The sequence below is a fragment of the Xenopus tropicalis genome, chromosome 2, assembly GCF_000004195.4.
Source record: "Xenopus tropicalis strain Nigerian chromosome 2, UCB_Xtro_10.0, whole genome shotgun sequence".
Taxonomy (NCBI): Eukaryota; Metazoa; Chordata; class Amphibia; order Anura; family Pipidae; genus Xenopus; species Xenopus tropicalis.
The window spans coordinates 32,328,816-32,350,114 of NC_030678.2; the positions used below are offsets into that span (position 1 = coordinate 32,328,816).

General features: G+C 40.2%; 1 protein-coding gene across 2 annotated transcripts in view; it reads left to right on the forward strand.

Moving 5' to 3' along the window:
• The window catches only part of nsrp1 (nuclear speckle splicing regulatory protein 1), a 39,024-nt gene that overhangs the window by 5,125 nt on the left and 12,600 nt on the right, over positions 1-21,299 (forward strand). For both annotated transcript variants that reach the window (XM_004911697.4, XM_031896667.1), the window contains exons 3-4: positions 19,615-19,671; positions 20,561-20,692. In XM_004911697.4, coding sequence (XP_004911754.2) covers positions 19,615-19,671; positions 20,561-20,692 — 189 coding nt within the window. The remainder of the gene's footprint in view (positions 1-19,614; positions 19,672-20,560; positions 20,693-21,299) is intronic.

A 21,299-nucleotide genomic window follows, 5' to 3' on the forward strand; every position in this document is an offset into this window, starting at 1 on the left:
CTTTTCAGTTCCATAGTTAATTTAATTGTGCATACTAACAAGGAACTCTAAGGAATGTTTATCAGAATGAGTAACCTGCAAGGCTTCTCCACCAAGCTGGCCCCAGACATTTGCATTGAACCGTAGCAGCTACATTACAGTTTTTATAGGATTCTTGTCTTTGTAATGAGTGTCACCTGTACCATAATTCTCAAAAACATCAGAACCCTAATTTACAAATTTTGGATTTGTATCTAATGACCTTGTTTCAGTGGATTGTTTTCAGGTTAAATACATTCTACTCTTCTATGGAATTTCTGATACAATATTTTATAAAACAGTTTCTGTTAACGATGGTACAGCTGCCATGCTTTTTATAAAAATCTTAACACAGAGTAAATGTATTTTTCATTTTGGGGAAAATAGCACTACATTGTAAAAATAATAAATTAATAAATAAGATGAGGTTCAATGTGGAATACAGCCATTGTGTCTTTTATCAGGGTTGTGGAGTTGGGACTCCTGTATATGGTACCTCCGACTCCTCTGTTTAAAGGAACAGTAACACCAGAAAATGAGATAAAAGTAATTAAAATATTATGTTCTGTTGCCCTGCACTGGTAAAGGTTGTTTGCTTCAAATCTCTACTATAGCTTATATAAACAAATATGCTGTGTAGCCACAGGGGTAGCTATTCAAATTTAAAAAGGAGAAAAGGTACAGGTTACATTGCAAATAATGAAAAATTGAAAAACACAACATACAAGGAATTTCATCACTGCCAAAGCTCAGTAATTGTAAAGCTATATGAAGATGGTGTCTGCTCTTGGGAACAAACCAAAGAATTACTGGGTAGGAAGCTGACACACTACCCTATTGGCTGTCCAAGCCTGGCACTGGCAACATGAATGAGGATACTATTCAAGTTTGGGTCTAAATCTATAACTAAGCCTAAAAAGTACTTTATTATGACTATTATCTGTGATAAAGGACTTTGTAACATATTGTGTTTTTTTTTCATTAAACTTTAAATTTATTAGTAGTCGGAGTCAGTACATTTTTGCCGACTCTGACTCCAGGTACCCAAAATTTCCCCTGATTCTGACTCCACAGTTCTGTCTTTTACAGCAGTGCAGCTGAAGTGAATGACTTCCAAACATGTGCAAGTGAAGCAGTTTATAAAAAGGAAATGTTTGTACATTTATACCTTATTTAAAGCACCTCAGTTGGTCTCCATGCTGATAAATAGGGTTCTAGGTAGAGATAAAGATCTGGATAAAGTTCTGGAAAATGTTTTACAGCAATCAAGGCTGTCAGTTGGAGTGACCTGCACTCTGTTCCCACTAATACTATCTGGCAGTGTGAAATAGGCACGTCAGGGCAACATAACATTTGCACTATCCTTTATTCTGTCGTGCCTCTCCACTTTAGAAAAAGGGAGGATTGTGGGGGTGGGGGGTGTGGGGGGGGGGGATAAAAGGGCAATATTTTAGGACCCCTGATCTGTGAAGAATATCACTTTGTAAAAACACAGGTGATTAATTGCTTGGGCTCTTGCCAGGTTTGTGCAGTTTCCCAAAACTGTGAATCAGAGATGGGATGTTTGTTTCACCAGAAAGCGGAGCATATGACGTATCTTGTAGGTATTGCTTACATTTGAGTAGTATATATGGGCGCTGTGCTGTCCGGGACACTTTTTCATTACCTTAAAGGGCCAGTTCACTAAAACCTTTTTTTTTTTTTTTTTTTTTTTTTTTTTTTCAAGTACAGTACAACACAAATAATGACTAGTTATCGACCCGTGCATGGCCAAATTTCTACTAAAACTGACAAATTTTCTCAGCACTCTCTACATTATAAATGTAAAAGTTAATTTAAAGGTGAACTATTCCATTAAAGACCCATCGGAAAAGAACCCATTTAAAGTCCATTATTACATTGTACACAGTTAAAGCATAGATATGGATATTTCTTAATAAGTGCATAAGGTATATGTACTGAACAAAAAAAAAAGAGCATAAATCAGCTTTTACTAGAATTTCTTTTTTTTTTTTTAATGTTATGGAAAACTCTCAAAGACATTGATAGCAAGTATGTATAGGGGGGAGTCCAAACTTAAGCTGGCCATACACTATAAGATCTGTTTATTTGGCAAGGTCGAATTACTGTGACAGGAATAGGACCCATTAATTTGAACCGCATCATGCTGTTCCTGATCCAATGGGAAAATGAAGCCTGCCTGATGGACATCTGGCCAATTTTAGCCCAGATATAGGTTCTGTCTGAAGGACCTGTATCAGCATCTTAATTCCTGTGTACGACCACCATTAGACAGTAATTTCAGCCTTTTCTTTTAGAAACCTTTTTTGTTTAAATTCACCAACTTTATTTAGTTCTGTTAAGGGCTCTGGCACACGGGGGAGATTAGTCGCCCGCGATAAAACTCCCTGTTCGCGGGCGACTAATCTCCCCGAGTTGCCTACCCCTGCCATCCCACCGGCGAACATGTAAGTCGCCGGCGGGATGGCAGATGCGGCGGCGCGATTTCGCGCAAATTGCCGAAAAAGACTCACGAGTCTTTTTCGGCGATTCCCTGAAATTGCCCCGCCGCGTCTGCCATCCCGCCGGCGACTTACATGTTCGCCGGTGGGATGGCAGGGGTAGGCAACTCGGGGAGATTAGTCGCCCGCGAACAGGGAGTTAATCGCGGGCGACTAATCTCCCCCGTGTGCCAGAGCCCTAATAAAGGTCCTTTTTTTATAGCCATGTTGTTCAAAGCCATCACCAGCCTACTACCACCCACAATCACAGCATCAGGCTCAATCTGTTTAACTCATGGAAAGTGTGAGTGAGGCAATGAATTTTTAAGTTGTGGCAGATGATACCTAGTATAGCGCCACAAAATGTTGTGATCTACACTATTAGTAAAAATATCTGTGTCCTCTCTGAAAAATTGTGTGGGTAAACATACTGTTCCTGGAATTGGCTCATGAATATGCTCTTATATGAGGCGGTTGATGTTTAATCCTATTGCGTTACCTTGTCTTTGCATGAAACACTGATCTTGTTGTACTGAATCAATCAACTTTACTGTAGCTGCTAATATTTTTCGATATGAAAACAATAGTGTGGTATTCATAGTTACAAGGGAAATTAATGCGGATCAGCAAACAGTATAGTGGGTACAGTATGGTGCCTTTTAAAACTATGAATACTTGATAATAATGAGAGGCGGGTACTCATTAGGAACTTACTGGAACCACATGTTGCATTATTACAGTACATTGTAACCTGGTGCCTGCTAAATATAAAGCTAATTATTACATGTCTTTGGCATCTAATTAAAGTGATCAATGTTCACCATGCCAGATGCCATATCTGTCACAAAGTTCAAATTTTATTCTTTTAAATCTCTAAATCCAGATTGCAGAAGAGTGGAGTTCAAATTCCAGCTTAATGACAAGGCATACATGAAAACACAATCTAGAGATGATTGTGCAACCAATGATCAGCAGAGTGCGCTATGAGCAGTAACACTGTGCATTGGCAATGGGCTATAGCTTGATGCCAGTTATATACACAGACTTCATTAGGTAATTCACCAGAAAATAAATGATATCTTGGGAGAGCTGGACGATTATAGAAGACATTGCTGGGAAAATGTGATATATTTTACACACCTGTTCCATTGCATGTCTTACAAGTCCAGAGCTTAATGAAACAAAACTTTTGATTCTTGCCATAGAGGATCGTCATTGTAATAAATAACCATCACAAGTACAGGTATAGGACCCGTTATCCAGAATGCTCGGGACCAAGAGCATTCCGGATAAGGGGTCTTTCCGTAATTTGGATCTCCATACCTTAAGTCTACTAAAGAATCAATAAAACATTAATTAAACCCTATGGGATTGTTTGCATCCAATAAGGATTATTTATATCTTAGTTGGGATCAATTACAAGGTACTGTTTTATTACTACAGAGAAAAAGGAAATCAGTTTTAAAATTCTGAATTATTTGATTAAAATGGAGTCTATGGGAGACGGGCATTCCGTAATTCTGAGCTTTCTGGATAATGGGTTTCCGGATAAGGGATCCCATACCTGTACAAATACACAAGTCTGAGACTCACAAACTAGTGTGCTGTGCATTTAAGACATTTTCTGACTACGCGATTATACATTGTTAAAGGTAGGGACCAGCTTTTAAAGTATGATGTAGGCAGAGAATTTGTTTTCATGCTTTTAATTATTTATAAATGTAATTATTATAACAATTATTATAACAATCGGGTCAAGCAAACGCCTCTCATTCTCCATCACTTCCAAGTGATCATTGCTCCAATCACTTTGCTGCTCATGTCTGGGCGCACTTCCCTCAACATTCTCCAACATCACAAAATAGACACAAATTAAGGCAGCACTCCAATAAATAATAAACATGCTATTTTTTTTTTTATTGAAGTGCAGACTTATAATTTGTCTTCTAAATAACAATGATCAACAACTAGATTATAGTCCAAATTTGAGGGGGGCAGTGTCTGGACGCTTGGTAAAACTGAACAAAACTCTAAATAATTCAGTAACCACAAAGAATTAAAAGCAATTTAAAGGTAAAACAGTAAGGCAAATCAATTAAAAGCCAAATAAAATAATGTGTAATTGCTTAAAATACTCCTATCTACTATATAATACAAGATAATACAAAGGTACGTTTCTTTGCGTGCATTTTTCTGTAGACTCCTGGGCCAAGAAATCTAAAGGTTTTTTTTTTTTATACACCCTCACCTCTAATGGAAATATTGGAGTTTTGCATAAGAGCCTACATACAGAACTGCTTTAAACTTTCCCTTTTCTGTAATCATAAAAAGCAATCTCTGACACGTTGGGTGCTGGGTGGCCAAATCCTGCATTTTCATATAAATTCTTTATTAAAAACCTTTAAGCGGTGGGATAAACTAAAAGTTAATAAGCCCTTCTGCTCTTTCTAACGTTATCAGATGGAGCGCTTGATGGTATCACCCCTTTCTCTTACACAATATCACATTCTTTATTAGGTAGGTATTAATTTCAGGAGTTCAGTAGATAAGGAGAGCGCTTAGGGAGAGATTCATTTCCTGAGACTTATCAGCGACAAGAGCCTGTGTGCCTAAGGACGCTGTATTTATAAATTAAATGTAATATGTCCAGCCAAGGGACTTCTCACACCGCAGGTGAATCGCAAACCTGATATGTGAATTTGTTTTATTTTTGTGAACCAAAGAGACTGTTGTTGTGGTTTGCAACCATTCTAAATGTCCCCTTCACATCGTGATATCCAATAATCCTGTTATGGTAAATAATTAACCTTATGTAAAATCATATTTATAATACCAACCCATTTCAGCACTTGTCATGTTTTGAGGGAGGTAGTTTTCTAATCAAATCTTAATGAAAAAATGTCAGGACAGTCTCAAAACTCTGGTTTTGGAGTGTTTCCTCCCACACTCCAAAAACCTACAGGTAGGTTAAAACTGAGCAAGGACTGATGGTAATTGACAGTCTTTGTAAAAGTGCTGTGGAATATATCTGCACTAAATGATAATAATCAGAGGCTTGACATCAATAGGATAAAAAAAATCTAAGCTGAGATTTAAAGAAGGACAAGAATCATGAAGCTCACCATTGGCTGATAATTCAGTGTGTGCCATGCGTTGTTATAATGTTGCCTTGCAAGATAATATAATATGCCGATCTTTGGCCAGAGTGTATGATTTAGTGCAATAAGGAACATGAAGTGTTAAAGGCTGTATGTGCCCTACAATTTTATTAGTAAACAACTTTCTATATATATATATATATATATATAATATATATATATATATATATATATATATAAATATGGCTGTACTTCAGGATCAGGGTACCTATGCCATGATGGAATTCTGAGGGTTACACTGGGTAACTCACAGCATTTTTGCAAACTGGGAAATCCAGAAACATCCATTGAAGCAACTGTCTTTAACACTCCCACTGCAATTCCCGTGCGTTCTTTCCGTGGCTTGCTCTTTATAACCTAGGATAATCATTTCCTCCATACAGTGCAAGCAGTTTGCTTTGATTATAGCATGAATCACTTTTTGGATATTATTTCTAACCATGCATCTGTGATAAATCAGCCTTTTTTGATCCCTTATTTCTGCACATTACTGGGTTTAGCTGTAATGTATTGTAAATGCGTAGTGATTTGTGAATATTTTGACTTTTGCATTCCTCCTAGCCCTATTCTGCTTTCAGTATAACAGATACATATGTGATAAATATTTCTCCTTCTTCCCCAGGATTATGTATAAAAGATAAATATTATATGCACTAACAATGTGTGAAGCCATCTGGTTTTCAGGCAATTCTGTTTTTGTTGGACTTTATTTCTTAACTCCTCCACCAATATGTCTGTATTTCATTTTCATTATACTGACTGACTCATTTCACAAGGCTACTACTTCAGCAGCTTAATGCCAAGAAAGTCGCTCTGTCATCTCCAGTTGTTCGCTTCTGTGAAAGTGTTTACTTTCAGCTAAAAACAATGGGAAGTACTGAGTAAAGTAGTGCTGTTTTGGATACCGGTGTTGCCCGTTGGTTTCTATGGGCTAGTGCACATGGGGAAACTTAGTAGCTTTTGTTACATGTGGAGAAAAGATTTGTTGGCAATTTTTGCTCTTGCATAGGGGAATCTATTTCCTGCTGCAGGTATGGGATCTATAATCCAGAATGCTTGGGACCTGGGGTTTTCTGGATAAGATTAGATTTTAAAAGTACAAATAACTATGAACTCAAGTACCTGTATCACTACTTCTGTCCCAAGGAAGTCATATATTATAAAGTAGAGAATAGGTACACACGCAGAACTTAGCTGCACAGTCTTTTTTTTTTTTTTTTTTTTACCACAGCATGTTTTTTTATTATTTCATCATATTAGGGAATCATTTTTAAAATTGAAATTATTTGATTAAAGTCGAGTCCACGGGATATGGCCTTCTCATAATACAAAGCTTTCTAGATAATGGCTCCCATACAGTGTTCCCTCTAAACTGTTTGTGCACACACAAATGTATTCATTTACTAAATTTATCATTTCAATTTATACCAGCGCCCATAACAAATTGTGGTGCACACAAAGAGTTTTGTTTGAAAACAACACAATTTTTTTTATTTATTCTGACCTGAGCACACGGTTTTTAAAAAATGTTAAACTGTACGTACAAAAGATTTTTTTTGGAGCACATAGCTGAGAAGAAATTAGAGGGAACATTGCTGCCATACCTGTATTCACAGGGCATATTTGCAGATAAAAGCAGGATTAAATATCTTTTAAATGAGTGGTTCATATGGGCTGTGTTCTGTGTGCCATTTTTACATTGTCTTTTTTTACAAAGTTCCAACTTGGCATAAAAACAGCAAATAAGCAATGCTTGATAGCTGCACAACAGGATAAAGACCAGTTGTATGACAGTACCTCTAATTTATACGAGAACTACTACCCTTTATAACTACCCCTTTTTATGTCTAGCATTTACATCCTGCTTTGTAATATATAGATATATACATCTATAAATTTCCAAAATACAGGGATACACTGTAAGGCACACAGAACCTATGTTCAGTGTATTATTTATCCAACAGAAAAAAATGAGGACATAATTTACTGAATGCACATTATATTCCTTCTCTGCATACTGATGTTATTAGCTTTTGTTTTGCCAGATAAGCATCACCAGCAGTTCCAAGATCACTCATTCAGTCTGGGTGCTATCAATAGAAATACCTTGCATAATTACTTTACATAATTCTGTTTGTATGTGTTGGCTGTATCATATAGCATGGCTCAATTACTGAATGTAATGTGCATTCAGGTGGGTACCTAAGAGCTGTGGGTACCTAAGAGTAAGAGTTGTCATAATGAAGTTAGAATAAATAATTTGGGTGAGGTATAGATACAAATTCCCATTTATTTAACCTTTGTCTTAGGACTAGTATATAGCTCTGGTGGTACAGCACCTGTATTATATAGAATAGACATTCTTAACCAATGGGTTGGGACCTAAAAATAAGTTCTTGTGATGTTTTGGATGAGCCTTTATGATCTCATTAGATAAACATATATTTCTTCCTATAATGAAAAATAAATTATTTAACTGGTTCTAAACCAATTTATAGAAGTAACCGTGGGCTTCACTTCTGTGGTTTTCCCCCAATGTGAGCGTACAGGGGTCACCAGTATTCACTAAATATAGGATTTGTTTCAGGATTTAATGATTTTAAAGAGAATGCCAGTACTTTTTTTTTTTAAGGATTTCGCACATTGCACTCCATCTCTAATTCCTGCCTGGCCAATGATCACAGGGAGCCAGCAACTAAAGGAACGCAGCATCCAGTCAGATCTGTATTGAAATATAATGAAGCGTGTAGACGTAGTAAGAAAACACTCCATCCAACATTCTGTTCGACTTTACATTACAGACTATTGAGATCAGATTTTGTAGGATTCCTACAAAACCTTGTGCTGTTGCATGCAGGATCATATTAAATATATTCCACATAATCTGATGAAAAACACTTGCGGTGTTTAGCCCTAAGGAGCGTGCAGAAGTAGCATCCAGGGCAGAAAGAAGTCGTTACCAGTTGGTTGCAGGTCCTACAGGGACAACATATTGCAGGTTAAGGTTTTGTGGGTTAGGTGTGAGTTTTCCTGACCCACACATCACTACCTTATAGTGCTGCACCCTATTCATAATCCATGATGAAACATGCAGATAGCAATAAAGATAGGAGCAGGCAATTTAAACAATGCAGGTTTTCTGTTATACATATACAGCGTTTTGATCCGCATGTGGATATTAGTTGTGTGGTTAACATCTAGAGGGTTAGTACTAATTCTTCAGCCATCCCCCACCCCAAAATAAATTGCCCCTTTCAGTTGTTCTGCACTTGTATTGTACAGTATTCCTTCGGCTCTGTGCAGTCAAATGGACATTTATCAAAGCGTGAAACCAACCTTTTTACAGTTTGCCAGAGGGAAATTTGACAGTTCCCTATTCACTTGTATTTTCATCCTTAAAAATCCTATACAAGTGAAACAAGCAATACAATTATTCTCTGGCACACTGTGGCAAATTCTAGTTTTACCCTTTAAAAAAAAAAAAAATGACCCATAGTGCCCCTTTAACCCTAAAAATCCACTGTAACTGCATAGAGTTTGTATATGTACCTCTACCAACCATATAAGGTTTAATCAGCTGCTTCTGCCACATTATTTTTTTAAAGGTAGATTTTATTCGTTTTACAAAATCAAAACAAAACAACAAAAGTAGATGCATGAATGTTGCTATACATTTTGTTACAATAAAGTAAGAAGTTGTTTAACAGTGTCGTCGTTATTACTTTACAGAGTATATTATTCTATCATTGGTGGTAGGCGTGCCTATGTGGGGTTGTTTGGTACCAGCATATGTTAAAGCGGACCTGTCACCCTAAGAAATAAGTCCAAATTATTTTCTATATTGTTAGTTGAGCAAAATAAACTTTACTTACTCTATATAAATAATATAAAGCTTGTTTCCTTCCGTCTTGGAATTACTCAATCAAAGCAAGCAGGCAGGCACCATTTTGTGGACACTGTTATAAAGGCAAGCTTTGTATCATGCCAAAATCTTGTTTATGTGATAGAATGGGGGGCCTGATGCCCAGGCCCACGCACTGGCTACACAGTTAGATAAGGAGTAGGGAGGGGAGAAGTGAGATGTGCAGTGACATCTAGGAAGTGCTGAATGGAAAGCTAAAGTTACTGTCTGCCCCGCCTCTATGCCTAAGGCATAGAGGCGGGGCAAGCAATATATGATTGACAGCTGTGATTTTTAAATGCCTTTATAATGGGTTTGGATGTGTTAATATAAAAATTAATTTGGGTTTCATGTTTAATTTGAACAGGACTTTTATTATACAGATTTTCATGTCTGGGTGACAGGTCCACTTTAAGGTTGTTGGTCTTGAGGGTCTGGGTTGCACCAATCACTCCATACTCTTTCGAATTTGTCCATCGCTCCCCTTGTTTCATATGTGAGTTTAATAAGCGGAAGAGCGCTATCTACTAACTGCCTCCAAAAGTTCAGTGAAGGTAGGTTATTTCCCATCCAGTGCATAATAACTGTCTTTTTTGCATAAAACATAAGAGTGCGGAATCTAATTCTGGCTGCATTGGTGGGGAGAATATCGTCAATGACCCCCAATAGGCAGACTACAGGGTCAATTATTTGGGGGGTGCCCAGCTCTTGAGCCATAGTGCCCATCACATCCTTCCAAAATCTGTTTATAGGGGGACATGCCCAGATCATATGAATAAAGTTTGCACCGGGGGTGTCACATCGGGGGCAGAGATCATTCTGTCTTTTTCCTATTTTCAGTAGCTTCAGAGGGGTTATATAAATTTGGTGAAGAGATTTATATTGTATAAGCCTATCCTTAATTGAGATTAGGTGGTCATAGGCTGTATCTATAGCTTCTTCCCATTGGTCTTCCTGTAAGTTTGGGATGGCTTGGTGCCAGAGTTGGCGGGCTCGATTAAAGGGTGGTGGGAGGCTCTCCATTACCATTTTATATAGGTTGGATAATAGTTTTTTAGGTGTAGGAGAATATAAAGCTTCCTCAAGGGGAGTGGTCTCCTGTGTAAGGGAAAGGGAATGGAACTGGGCTTGGAAGGCGTGACGTAATTGGAGGTATCTATACAGTTGGATCCGTTGGCCAGGTATCCTCTCCTGGAGGTTTTGGAGAGTTGGAAATTGGTCTTGTAGGAGAAGGTCTGATAGTTTTTTAATACCTAAGCGAGCCCAGTATATCACATCAGGCAGGTCATACAATTGCTGGAGAAGCGAGTTTTTCCACAGGGGAAGATGTGGTGAAGGATATGGCAACGGGCAGCCCAGTAGTTTTAATGCAGTGGTCCATGCTTGGTGTGGGGTTTTGAGAACATCTGGAAGGGCTGTCATGTCAGAAACATGCCTGTAGGGGTAGGTGCCCAGGCCCTCGAGTGAATGAAGGATTGAAGCTTGGAGTGGCATGTTGGGGTTGTATGGATTAGGTGCAAAGCACCAATGCAAATAATATATTTGTGAAGTTAAGTAATAAAAATAAAAGTGGGGGAGTCCCAGGCCTCCTTTTCCTATAGGGGATGTTAGTTTTTCCCAAGAAATACGGGGTGGCTTGTTTGCCCATATGAATGGATTCATTATCGTGTTCAGTTTTTTGAACACAGCGCGTGGAATAGCATATGGAGTGTTGTGTAAGATGTACAGCAGCTTTGGTAAGTATATCATTTTAATGATATTGACTCTGCCCCATAGTGAGAGAGGTAATTTCTCCCAGTTTTTGAGCGCCAGGGAAAGAGAGTCTATTAGTGGATCTAGGTTGAGCTGCCTAAATGTATTGGGGTCCGTGTGTACCTGTATCCCCAAGTACTTAAATGACATGACCTCCTTTAGTGGGGTGTTTGGTATAGCTTGTGCTACTGGGGCAGGGTCAATATGGTAGAGTTGGGACTTGTCCCAGTTGACTTTTAGCCCCGAGTATTTGCCAAAGGTCTGTATGGTTTCTAATAGAGTGGACAGTGAGGTCCCGGAGTCAGCTAGGTATATCAGAATGTCGTCCGCAAAGAGTGATACCTTTTCGGTGACATTGGCGAAGTTTAGCCCTTTAATATTAGGGTTGTTGCGTATGGTAATGGCCAGGGGTTCGATTGCCAATGCAAAGAGGGTTGGAGAGAGGGGGCATCCCTGTCTGGTTCCACGGTGTAGGGAAAATGCTGGTGAGCCAGTGTTATTCACTCTGACTCTAGCTATTGGGTGTTTGTAGAGCATCTTTAGCCACTGAATGAAGCGGGCCCCCAGTCCAAATCTCCGCAGCACCTCCCATAAGTATTCCCATTCTATCGAGTCAAAGGCTTTCTCTGAATCCAGGGAGGCTACTGCCCTAGCTCCACTATTGGTATGCGTTATTTGGAGGTTAGTGAACAGGCGGCGGAGGTTAAAGTCTGTCGCTCTGCCTGGCATAAAGCCTGACTGGTCAGGATGGATTAGATCTTGTACTGCCCGGGTAAGTCTGGTGGCTAGGACCTTTGCTAGTATTTTAGCATCCGTGTTAATCAGTGATATTGGCCGGTAGGAGCTGCAGAGGGTGGGGTCTCGGCCAGCTTTAGGAATTACAACTATTAGGGCTTCTGCAAATGATGGAGGCAGTGATTGGGAGTCCCAGGCAGATTGGAGTGTGGTTAGCAATTGGGGAGTCACCAAGTCATTTAAGGCCTTATACCAGTCTGGAGGAAGTCCGTCAAGTCCAGGTGTTTTGTTGGAAGGAAGGGATTGTATCGCAGTCGTGATTTCTTCAAGTGTAATGGGCGCGTTTAGCCAGGCTCTCTCTGTGGGGCTCAGCTTGGGTATATGTATAGAGTCTAGGAAATGGCGGAGTTGTGGGGCTGTATATGTAGCTGTAGAGCTATATAACTTTTGATAGTAGGAAGCAAATGTTCCCGCTATCAGATAGGGTTCGTGGACTATGTTACCTGTTTCGGTCTGTATGCGTGAGACAGCTGTGGAAGCCTGTTGTTGTTTGGCTAGTATAGCTAGTATTTTGCTATTTTTGTCCCCTTTGTCAAATATGTGTTGTGTCTTATAGAGCAGGGCTTTCTTGGTTATTATGGTAGATTCTCTAGCTAGAGCTGCTTCAGCTCTCCTTACTTCTTCGTATGTGTCAGTTGTGGGATTATGGAAGTGGTTGCGTTGGGTCTCTGCAAGGTGTTCCTCTGCTTTAGTAATGGATTCCTTTGATTTCTTCCTCGCGTGGGAAATTAGTGCAGTGAGAGACCCGCGTGTGGCTGCTTTTGAAGCATCCCAGACTATGCCTTGCGGTGCAGTCCCTGTATTAAATTCCCAGTATTCTATGTATGCTTCTCTACTGGAGCTTGCGATGTCTGGGTGTTTGAGCCAGAGGGGGCTAAGCCTCCAAAGTCTATCTATGGTGTTGGGAAGCCATTGGAGTCGCAGTAGGAGAGGGGAGTGGTCTGAAAGGTGTTGTGGTAAATAGGAGATTTGCTCTACTAGTGGGAGTATATCGGCTGTAGCTAGTGCGATGTCGATTCTGGAGAAGGATTTGTGTGGTAGGGAGTGGCATGAGTATGCTTTTTCTAGTGGGTGTTTCCAACGCCAGATGTCTGAGAGACCTAGGGAGTTTGCCCATTGTGCAAGATTGGTGGGGCCTTGAATGTTAGAGTGCAGTCTGTCTTTAGTCAGGTCCATAACTTGGTTCATATCACCCATAATGCAAAGTGGAGCAGGAGGCAAGTCAGCCAGCTTTTTCCCTATATGTTGTAGCAAAGTAATAGTAAAGGGGGGTGGCATATATATATTAGCTAAGATGAGTGGTTTGTTGGCCAGTAGGCAAGCTATTAGAATGTATCTACCATAGTGGTCAGATATTATTTGGGATAGCTCAAAAGGGAGGTTTTTCCTGACCAGTATTGAGACACCTCTGGAGTAGGTGGAAAAGGAGGCGTGGTAGGTCCAGCCTACCCATGATTTTTTTAGCGCTAGAGTTTTTTGTCCTACCAGATGTGTCTCTTGAAGGAGCAAAATGGATGGGGAGTGCCTTTTGAGGTATATCCACATAAGGCTTCGCTTGTATTTGGAATTTAATCCCCGAATATTCCAGGACATAATGTTATATGTGGCCATTTATGTGTCTGTGGGGATTAATGTCGTAGCGGGGATATCTGGCCTTGTTTGCGTCCTGCCCCACATAGTGCACCAACCACAAATTAGCATGTATAGCATTGTTAAAGAACAAGTAACACATAGTAACAGTTTCCCCTTAATTCCCGTTCCCACCCTACCCACCCCCCAAACTTGGGTGGGTCTTGTACCCATAACTGAAACACCAAACGGTTTTGTGGTGGCGTACCACATAGTTAGTTTGTGAAGTAGCACTCTGGTGGTGTTGTACTTCACTTAGTTGGTTGCGATACCTGGCCTGTAGGCGCCATCCCCTGGATTTATTCGGGGTAAATATGTGGTTTAAACAGCCTTACCACCTTTTCAACGAAGCAGTCAATGTCATCCTGGTACCAGGTTATAAATAAATGGTCCCTAGGTCATGATGTGTCTTTTCTCCGGCCAGGCAGGGGTATATGTTCACTTTTCCCTGTCAGGCTCTTGGCAGGGGGAGAGAGGATCTGTAAAGGGCCTCCGGCGTCGTGTCTGGTAGATGATGGTGCATGGCGTCTACTGGTGTGCAGGGGTCCAAGGCCATCCCTGCTGTAATGCCGGAGAGAGGTCTAGTCGGGTTCCTCGGGAAGGTCGAAGTTTTCCTAGGGTTGTTGTGAAGAGCTTCGGTGGAGGGTACAGTCTGCGTAGCTGTAGAGCGCTTTGTGCAGAAAGTTAGTGTTGCCGTGGGCTCCTTGGGGCGCGTCGGTTACCTGGCCCTTTCGTTTCTAGCCATCTATCAACTTCTGCCGGTTGGGTGAAAAATTGTGTGGCTTCATTTTCCTGGATTCTTAAGCGGGCAGGATAAAGCATGCTATATGGTATATTAGCTTCTCTCAGTCGACGTTTTACTCCTTGAAAGCTGGCTCTTTGTTTTTGGAGGGCTGGAGAAAAGTCTGGATAGAGAGAGACATGCGTGCCATTATACTGAATTGGGCCCTTTTCGCGGGCTTTTTGTAGGATGGCGTCTCTATCCCTATAATTGAGAACCCTCAGAAGGAATGGGCGAGCGGGGGCTCCCGGGGGGGGGATTCTTGCGGGGACTCGGTGGGCTCTTTCTATAATAAAGACTGGGGAGAAGTTTTCAGGGCCCAGAGTATCCCTTAACCAAGTCTCAATAAACTGTACTGGCTGGTTCCCTTCTGCCCTTTCCGGGAGACCCACTATCCTTACATTGTTGCGCCTGTGTCTGTTTTCCAGCTCCTCGTTTTTATCTAATGCGTGTTTCAACTGTGTTTGCATTAGTTGTATACTCTGAGCAAGGGGGGCCACTTGGTCCTCGAGGGTTGAGACCCTGTTTTCCACCTCTGTGGTTCTTTCGCGTATGGCCTGCATGTCTTGGCGGATAAGTGATATATCTATTTTTTGGCCTTCGAATTGGCCAGTGGCGGTGGTACGGTTTTCAAGGACCGCTCCCATTATGTCATTGAGAGAGGGTTCCGATTGCACATCTTTACTGACCTGCCGCTGTGGCGAGTCGGGAGGAGAGGCTGGCTCCGTTGGCTGCTGGGAGCCGTGTGCGAAGCGTTCCAGTCGGGCCGCAGCTTCCGTTCGCGGTTTGGGGCCGTATTTGCCCATGGCTGTCTTATGCACAGTAGGTAGGCTGTTGCCCTTGGTTTGCAGCTTGTGTACAGCGCTTCTTTAATGGGTGGTGCGGCTGTGTTAGGCAGGATTCATGTGGGGTCCGCGGAGCTACAGAAAGTGCGACTGCTCACGGCGCCATCTTGGACACGCCCCCCCCTTCTGCCACATTATTATTATTATTAACATGGATTTATAAAGTGCAAAAATATTCTGCAATGCTGTACAATAAGTGAGTTTATACATTTCAAATCATTGGAAATGTTTAATGAAAATTGCTGAAATATAATTTATTTCATTATGCAAAAAAAGATGCAGGACACCATTAAGATAATGGCAACGCAGTGCATTTTCTCTGCTGCAGAACAGATACAGACCCCCCCCCCACTATGATATTGTGAGTTCTGCCAGTATGCCATTGCCCGGTTCTGTGCTTTGCACATTGTGCGTTGGTACCTTCAGTCAGAGAGCTGCCTGACATGTTAATCCATGTGCATTTATTGGTTTAGCCTATATTTACGAGCTCATATTCATATTGCATACAAAGCCAAACTGAGAGGGTTAATTTGACTTATGTCCTTTATTTCATACCTTGTGCCCTGAAAGAAAAGCTTTAGTAGGTACAAACAGAGACGGTACATTTGTTGCCGGTCTGTAAAATGTTTAATAAAAGACCTGTTGATAAGCAAGAGCAATATAAAAGGTGCAGAGAATCCTAATCTATCAGTGGGTGCTGGCACAAGCGGAAATTATCCCTACAAACCTGACAGGGAGCCCTTTGTGCTCCCAGCACTTCTTTAGAGGTTCCGCTCTAACCAAACAAGTGGCAGGTGCATCTGTTTTTAGCATTCGTTGTCAGGGGAGGGTAAATGTTCTGATGGGGAGAAATGTAAGGACTTTTATGGCTGTTTACACACAGCATTTACCCTTGCATTTCCATGCGGTGCATATTACCTGCATGGTGCTGTGGATCCAGGCTTGAAGGGTATGGTGTAGAGTGGCCAGGAAACCATTAAAGGACAAATCAGCCGTGTATTATTCTTTTGCCCATCAAATACACACCCCTTTGCTTTACTTAGGGGCACATTCATCAAAGTATGAATTGGTCCGAATGGGAGGAGCTGCAGAGTGCCATTGAGTCCTATGGGAGGCTTCCAAAATCATGCACTGAAGGATCAAAGTCAGAAAGTTTTTTGTTCTGTTTATGATCGTTCGGATATGAAAATTTTGTAACTTTTGGATCGAACCACAATATTTTCGTACAATATGATTTTTCACGCAATAAACGCACATCAGAAATTTACGTATTTAATCCGAATTATTTGCAATCGTACTTTTAATGATCCGAAATTCGGACTTTGATAAATCTTGTTATAAATCTTATTAAAAATGTCTGATGTGTTTTCAATGGTGGCTTTGAATACCAAATATCTTATGCAAAATAAAAAGGATTTGGGTATTGTCTGCTATCATACTAAAAAAATTGAACTACCCCTTTAAGAGACATACGGTAATTTATAAGACATTTATGTTACTCGCTTGTTGCACTAGTGCGTCATCTGCCTCTGGTGAACATGACACTGTAGGGCTTATGTAAAAGAACACATACAAGCCACATTTCTTCAATTTAAACCACTTAAAAATGTTTTTCCTATCAGTTCCCGGGCTTCTGTGTTCATGTAGCCACGTGTTGAGATTCGCTGAGATAAGGGTTTGTCATTATAGGGAGATGCAGAGCAGACTCATGGCGTCCCCTGTTTCCCTGCATTTCTGCTGCGTTAGTCTGGCTCTCGTCATGCAGCGCATATGGGGGTATCGGGGAACAGATGCAGAGAAAGCCTTACTTACCACAGTCTTGCCTTTCTTCTCCGCACTATCCTTTTTGATGAAATAGTGGGAAAATGGTGTTTTTGCTTTCTGTATATTTTGTTAAGCGTTTTATAATCACTTGTAAGTTGTTGCGTTTATTTAATGTATACAGAAGGCTGTCCCTCTCGCAACTGCAAGACCACATATTTTTTTTAAAGCAGCCTTCCCCCCAAATTGTTTTTGGCAAAATTCATAGCCTTTTTTCAATATATATTCATTTTGAAAATTCTATAAGTTTCTTTTTTTCTTCTCAATTTGTCGGACTACAGAAACAATTTAACAGAAATCAACTCTCCTCCAGGCAAGCCTTCAGTTCCCCGAAAGCCTTGCACATGTCTGTTATTCGTCCTCTTAGCAGGTCCCGCAGGACCCATGGGTTTAGGAATTGCCCCTTGGAGCGGGTCCTAGAGAGTCCATATTCTCTGCCTGCCCCTTTCCGGCAATCACTGTCATGTCCCGACCCCACTTCTGACACCAGGAACTGATAGCCGCTGTTATTATAGTAATAACTATAATACGCCAGGGTGATGTTAGTGTGCTGGAGTGGGTTTGGGTTGTCACAGGTTGAAGATTTTTCAACCCATCACCAATTTTAATTACTGACAATGCAAAGCATTGTGGGAAATGGATGGAGGTAAGCTGTATACCAATACAATATTAGAATGGTGGTCAGGAAGGAGAGGAATTATAAGTGACATATTACATTCCCCTTTGTCTAAGCGCTTCAGTACCATTTGTAACAAAAATGGCTTACGCACAAAGGACATGGAATTATGGTGGTATTATGTAGGCACCACCTAGATAATTATAAATCGTTTTCTTTCACAAAAAACCTTTAAGATATAGAACAGATATGCGCCTCCCTCGAAGCATTAACATCATTCTGCAACTGACGTACATATTGGCAGATTCTCCGCATTTCTTGGCAGCGGTGGGTTTTTGTTTAGATTTATCCTCTTGGTACGAAAGCGATCTGCAGTTGCCCTTTGCAAACAGGTGTTTTTTTAACCATTTATATTGCATTATTGCAAATGTGAGTTTATGTAGCTAGTAGGGCGTTGGCATATGGGGTCCTTTGCTGCTCATGTTAAAACGCTGATGGCAAAACATGCGCCATTGCCCATAAAGATTAAAATAATAAGAACTGATAGTGAATGGAATTTTTTTTAATAGGAAGTTAGATTCTCACATTGATATCAACCATAGGGCCAGTATGTTAGAACAAAGCTTATTAAGCTTAAGGCCAATGAGGGTGATACCATACTCTTCAAAGAAGATATACTAACTATACTTACTAGTATATCATGGACCCTGAGACATTAAACACCTGGATCATATACACTTACCATTCCCTTTGAAATATGCACATTTCCCAGAGCAACACTACAGCAATTGGGTATTTTTCTAACACTTGGCTGACTGCAACTTTCTTCTTGCTTATCTACTGTCCAGCTGTGCTTATGTTTTTTTAAGTTGTTGATAAACGAACAGCCATATTAGTTATACTAAATCTTTACATTGTGATGTTATATAAATTGGTGTTTAATATAATAGAGATGTACTATATCTCAATAGCCTCTATATGCCACCTACTTTGAGGAACCTGTGAAGGTTTCATTGCCGGAAAATAATATTGTAGAGAGAGGCTTTTTAAATCAATATAGAACATACCTTTCTGCAAATACTTTCTTATACCTAATCATTTCACATAACCTATGCAAACACCAATTCAAAGCATTTGTATAGGTTGCATTAAATTTAAGGCATGGGTAATTGGGTTATGCTTGGGCCACAGCACAGGGGTAGAAATGCACTAAGCTAGAAAGTAATAGGCTTTTGATGCATTTCTTTATCTTCTGACATGCCAATTGGTGTAAGGCAGGGATCCTCAAACTACGGCCCCCCAAGGTTATTTACCCGGCCCCTGCCCATGCTGCGTCCTCACCCCTGGCTATTACCTGTGTGCCTCAACGTGGTCCTCCGTCCCAGCACGTTAAGTCACTGCATCATGGTGTAGGCAGGGGGCGGCCCGTAGTTTAAGGACTAACTATAGTCCGGCCCCCCAACAGTCTGAGGGACAGTGAATTGGCCCCCTGTTTAAAAAGTTTGAGGACCCCTGGTGTAAGGTGAGGAATACTAGTTGAGAATAAATGCTGTTTAATGGTATTATGAGGCTGAGCCCTTAGGACTGTCTTTTTTTAGTTTCTGCCTGTATTAACAGGCATACCATAAGGTATATTTATGAAAAAAATGACAGATAATCCCTACTGACAGCTCTGTTTCACTTCAATAATCTACCTTGTATGTGTCTCAAAATGTAGCATTGTTAATATGACATCTTATTTACACACGTTGCCATGTATTTGTATAGCCTAATTATACTTTTGTTCTCTTTTATCAGACATCTGTCGGAGAGAGCCTGCAGAAGGAAGCCGTAAAGAAACGTGTAATGAAGCAGGTAAATATATTTACTGGTAATCTTGCAGGGAAGAGTGGAGTAGCTTTCAGTTCATTTCCTATTTCCTGAAAACAAAAGGCTAAGCAGGATATTGAGATACTTCATTATTTTCTATTTTTTAAAAAAGTGCACTACTTTTTCTTGTTTTTAGCCCAACGCAAACTCAGTAATTCAGTACAAATGGGCTTTAATAACTGCAGGTAATCATATCAGCCACCTGTGCCTATTGGAAAACTCTAAATTACGGCCATTTCCCATACACTCTATTATAAGGAAATCATTTTTAAAAATGATTTCCCTTTTCTCTGCAATAATAAAACAGTACTTTGTACTTGAGGATAACTAAGCTGCATAAATCCATATTGGTGGCAAAATAATCCCTTTGTGTTTATTTAATGTTTAAATGATTTTAAGCAGAATTTAAGTTTGATGATCCAAATTATGTAAAGATCCCTTATCAGGAAAACTTCAGGTCCCTAGCATTACAGATCCTTGCTTAAAGTTAGCACATTTGTCATAAACAGTGCATTCTCCATGCAGGTAAGTAAAAAGCAGCTACCTGTGGAGGATGAAATTTTGCTAACTGCAGTGATTACTAAGGTCCTGTGGCCAGTCCACTGACAATCTTGAGCCGCCTCTTCCAAAATACATTCAAGAAGTAAACATTAAATACGTTTTTAAGATATGAAAAAGTAACTGGAGTTTTTGTGCTGCCGATAGAAACAGCAGACATTTCTTATAGAAGTGGGTGAAGGCAGCATTGGACTGGGCCTCTTAGGGCCTACCATAGAACCTGACATCTTTACCAATCACCTATTGACTATTTTCATTGTTTTCAGTAGCATGGATTTAATTCATAAAATTGCTAATTTAATGTTTTTAATTGAAGACCAAGCTTGAAATCCAGAAAGCTCTTGAAGAAGATGCCTCAGTATATGAGTATGACAACGTCTATGATGATATGCAAAAGAAGAAGAAGGAGGAAACTGAAGCCAAGCTTGTGGCTGCGAAGGACAAAAAGGTTGGTCCTTAACATTTTTTTCCCATCTCAAGAAACTTTAACTAAGGAACTCGTATACATATAAGCTATATCATTAGGGTAGACCTCTCTGGTTTGTAATCTTTGTGGGAAATCATTTGGCAAATACTATGAGTTTTCTCTGTATGCTTGTTGTGCAGCTTCCATATACTGGGGTCAATATGCCTGGACAAAAGAAGTCACACCAAGCCACATACACAGCAACACTGAGAGAAACAAAATGATTATTAAGGCACTCCTCTTACTGGAGATTGTGCTCAGGACTGGTCTCTCAAATCATCATTCCTAATAGAAAATAATTTACTGACAAGTAAATCCAATGTTCGTCCCACATTGGAGCCAGTTGTTTATTCTAGATCTAGCAGAACTGCAGCATTTAAATGGGTTGTAGGCAATAATTTATATTGCAGTTTCTTGTTTTTTTTTTACTGGTAGGTACGGTAAACTGGGACCAGCTACTGGAGTATGTAATACATGCCATGAGAGATCTCTTCGTCTACATATGACTTTACTAACCCACTCCTGTACAAACCAAAATCTGCTTGCTATGGTCATTGACCATAAGAATCTCATAATTTAAATACAGACT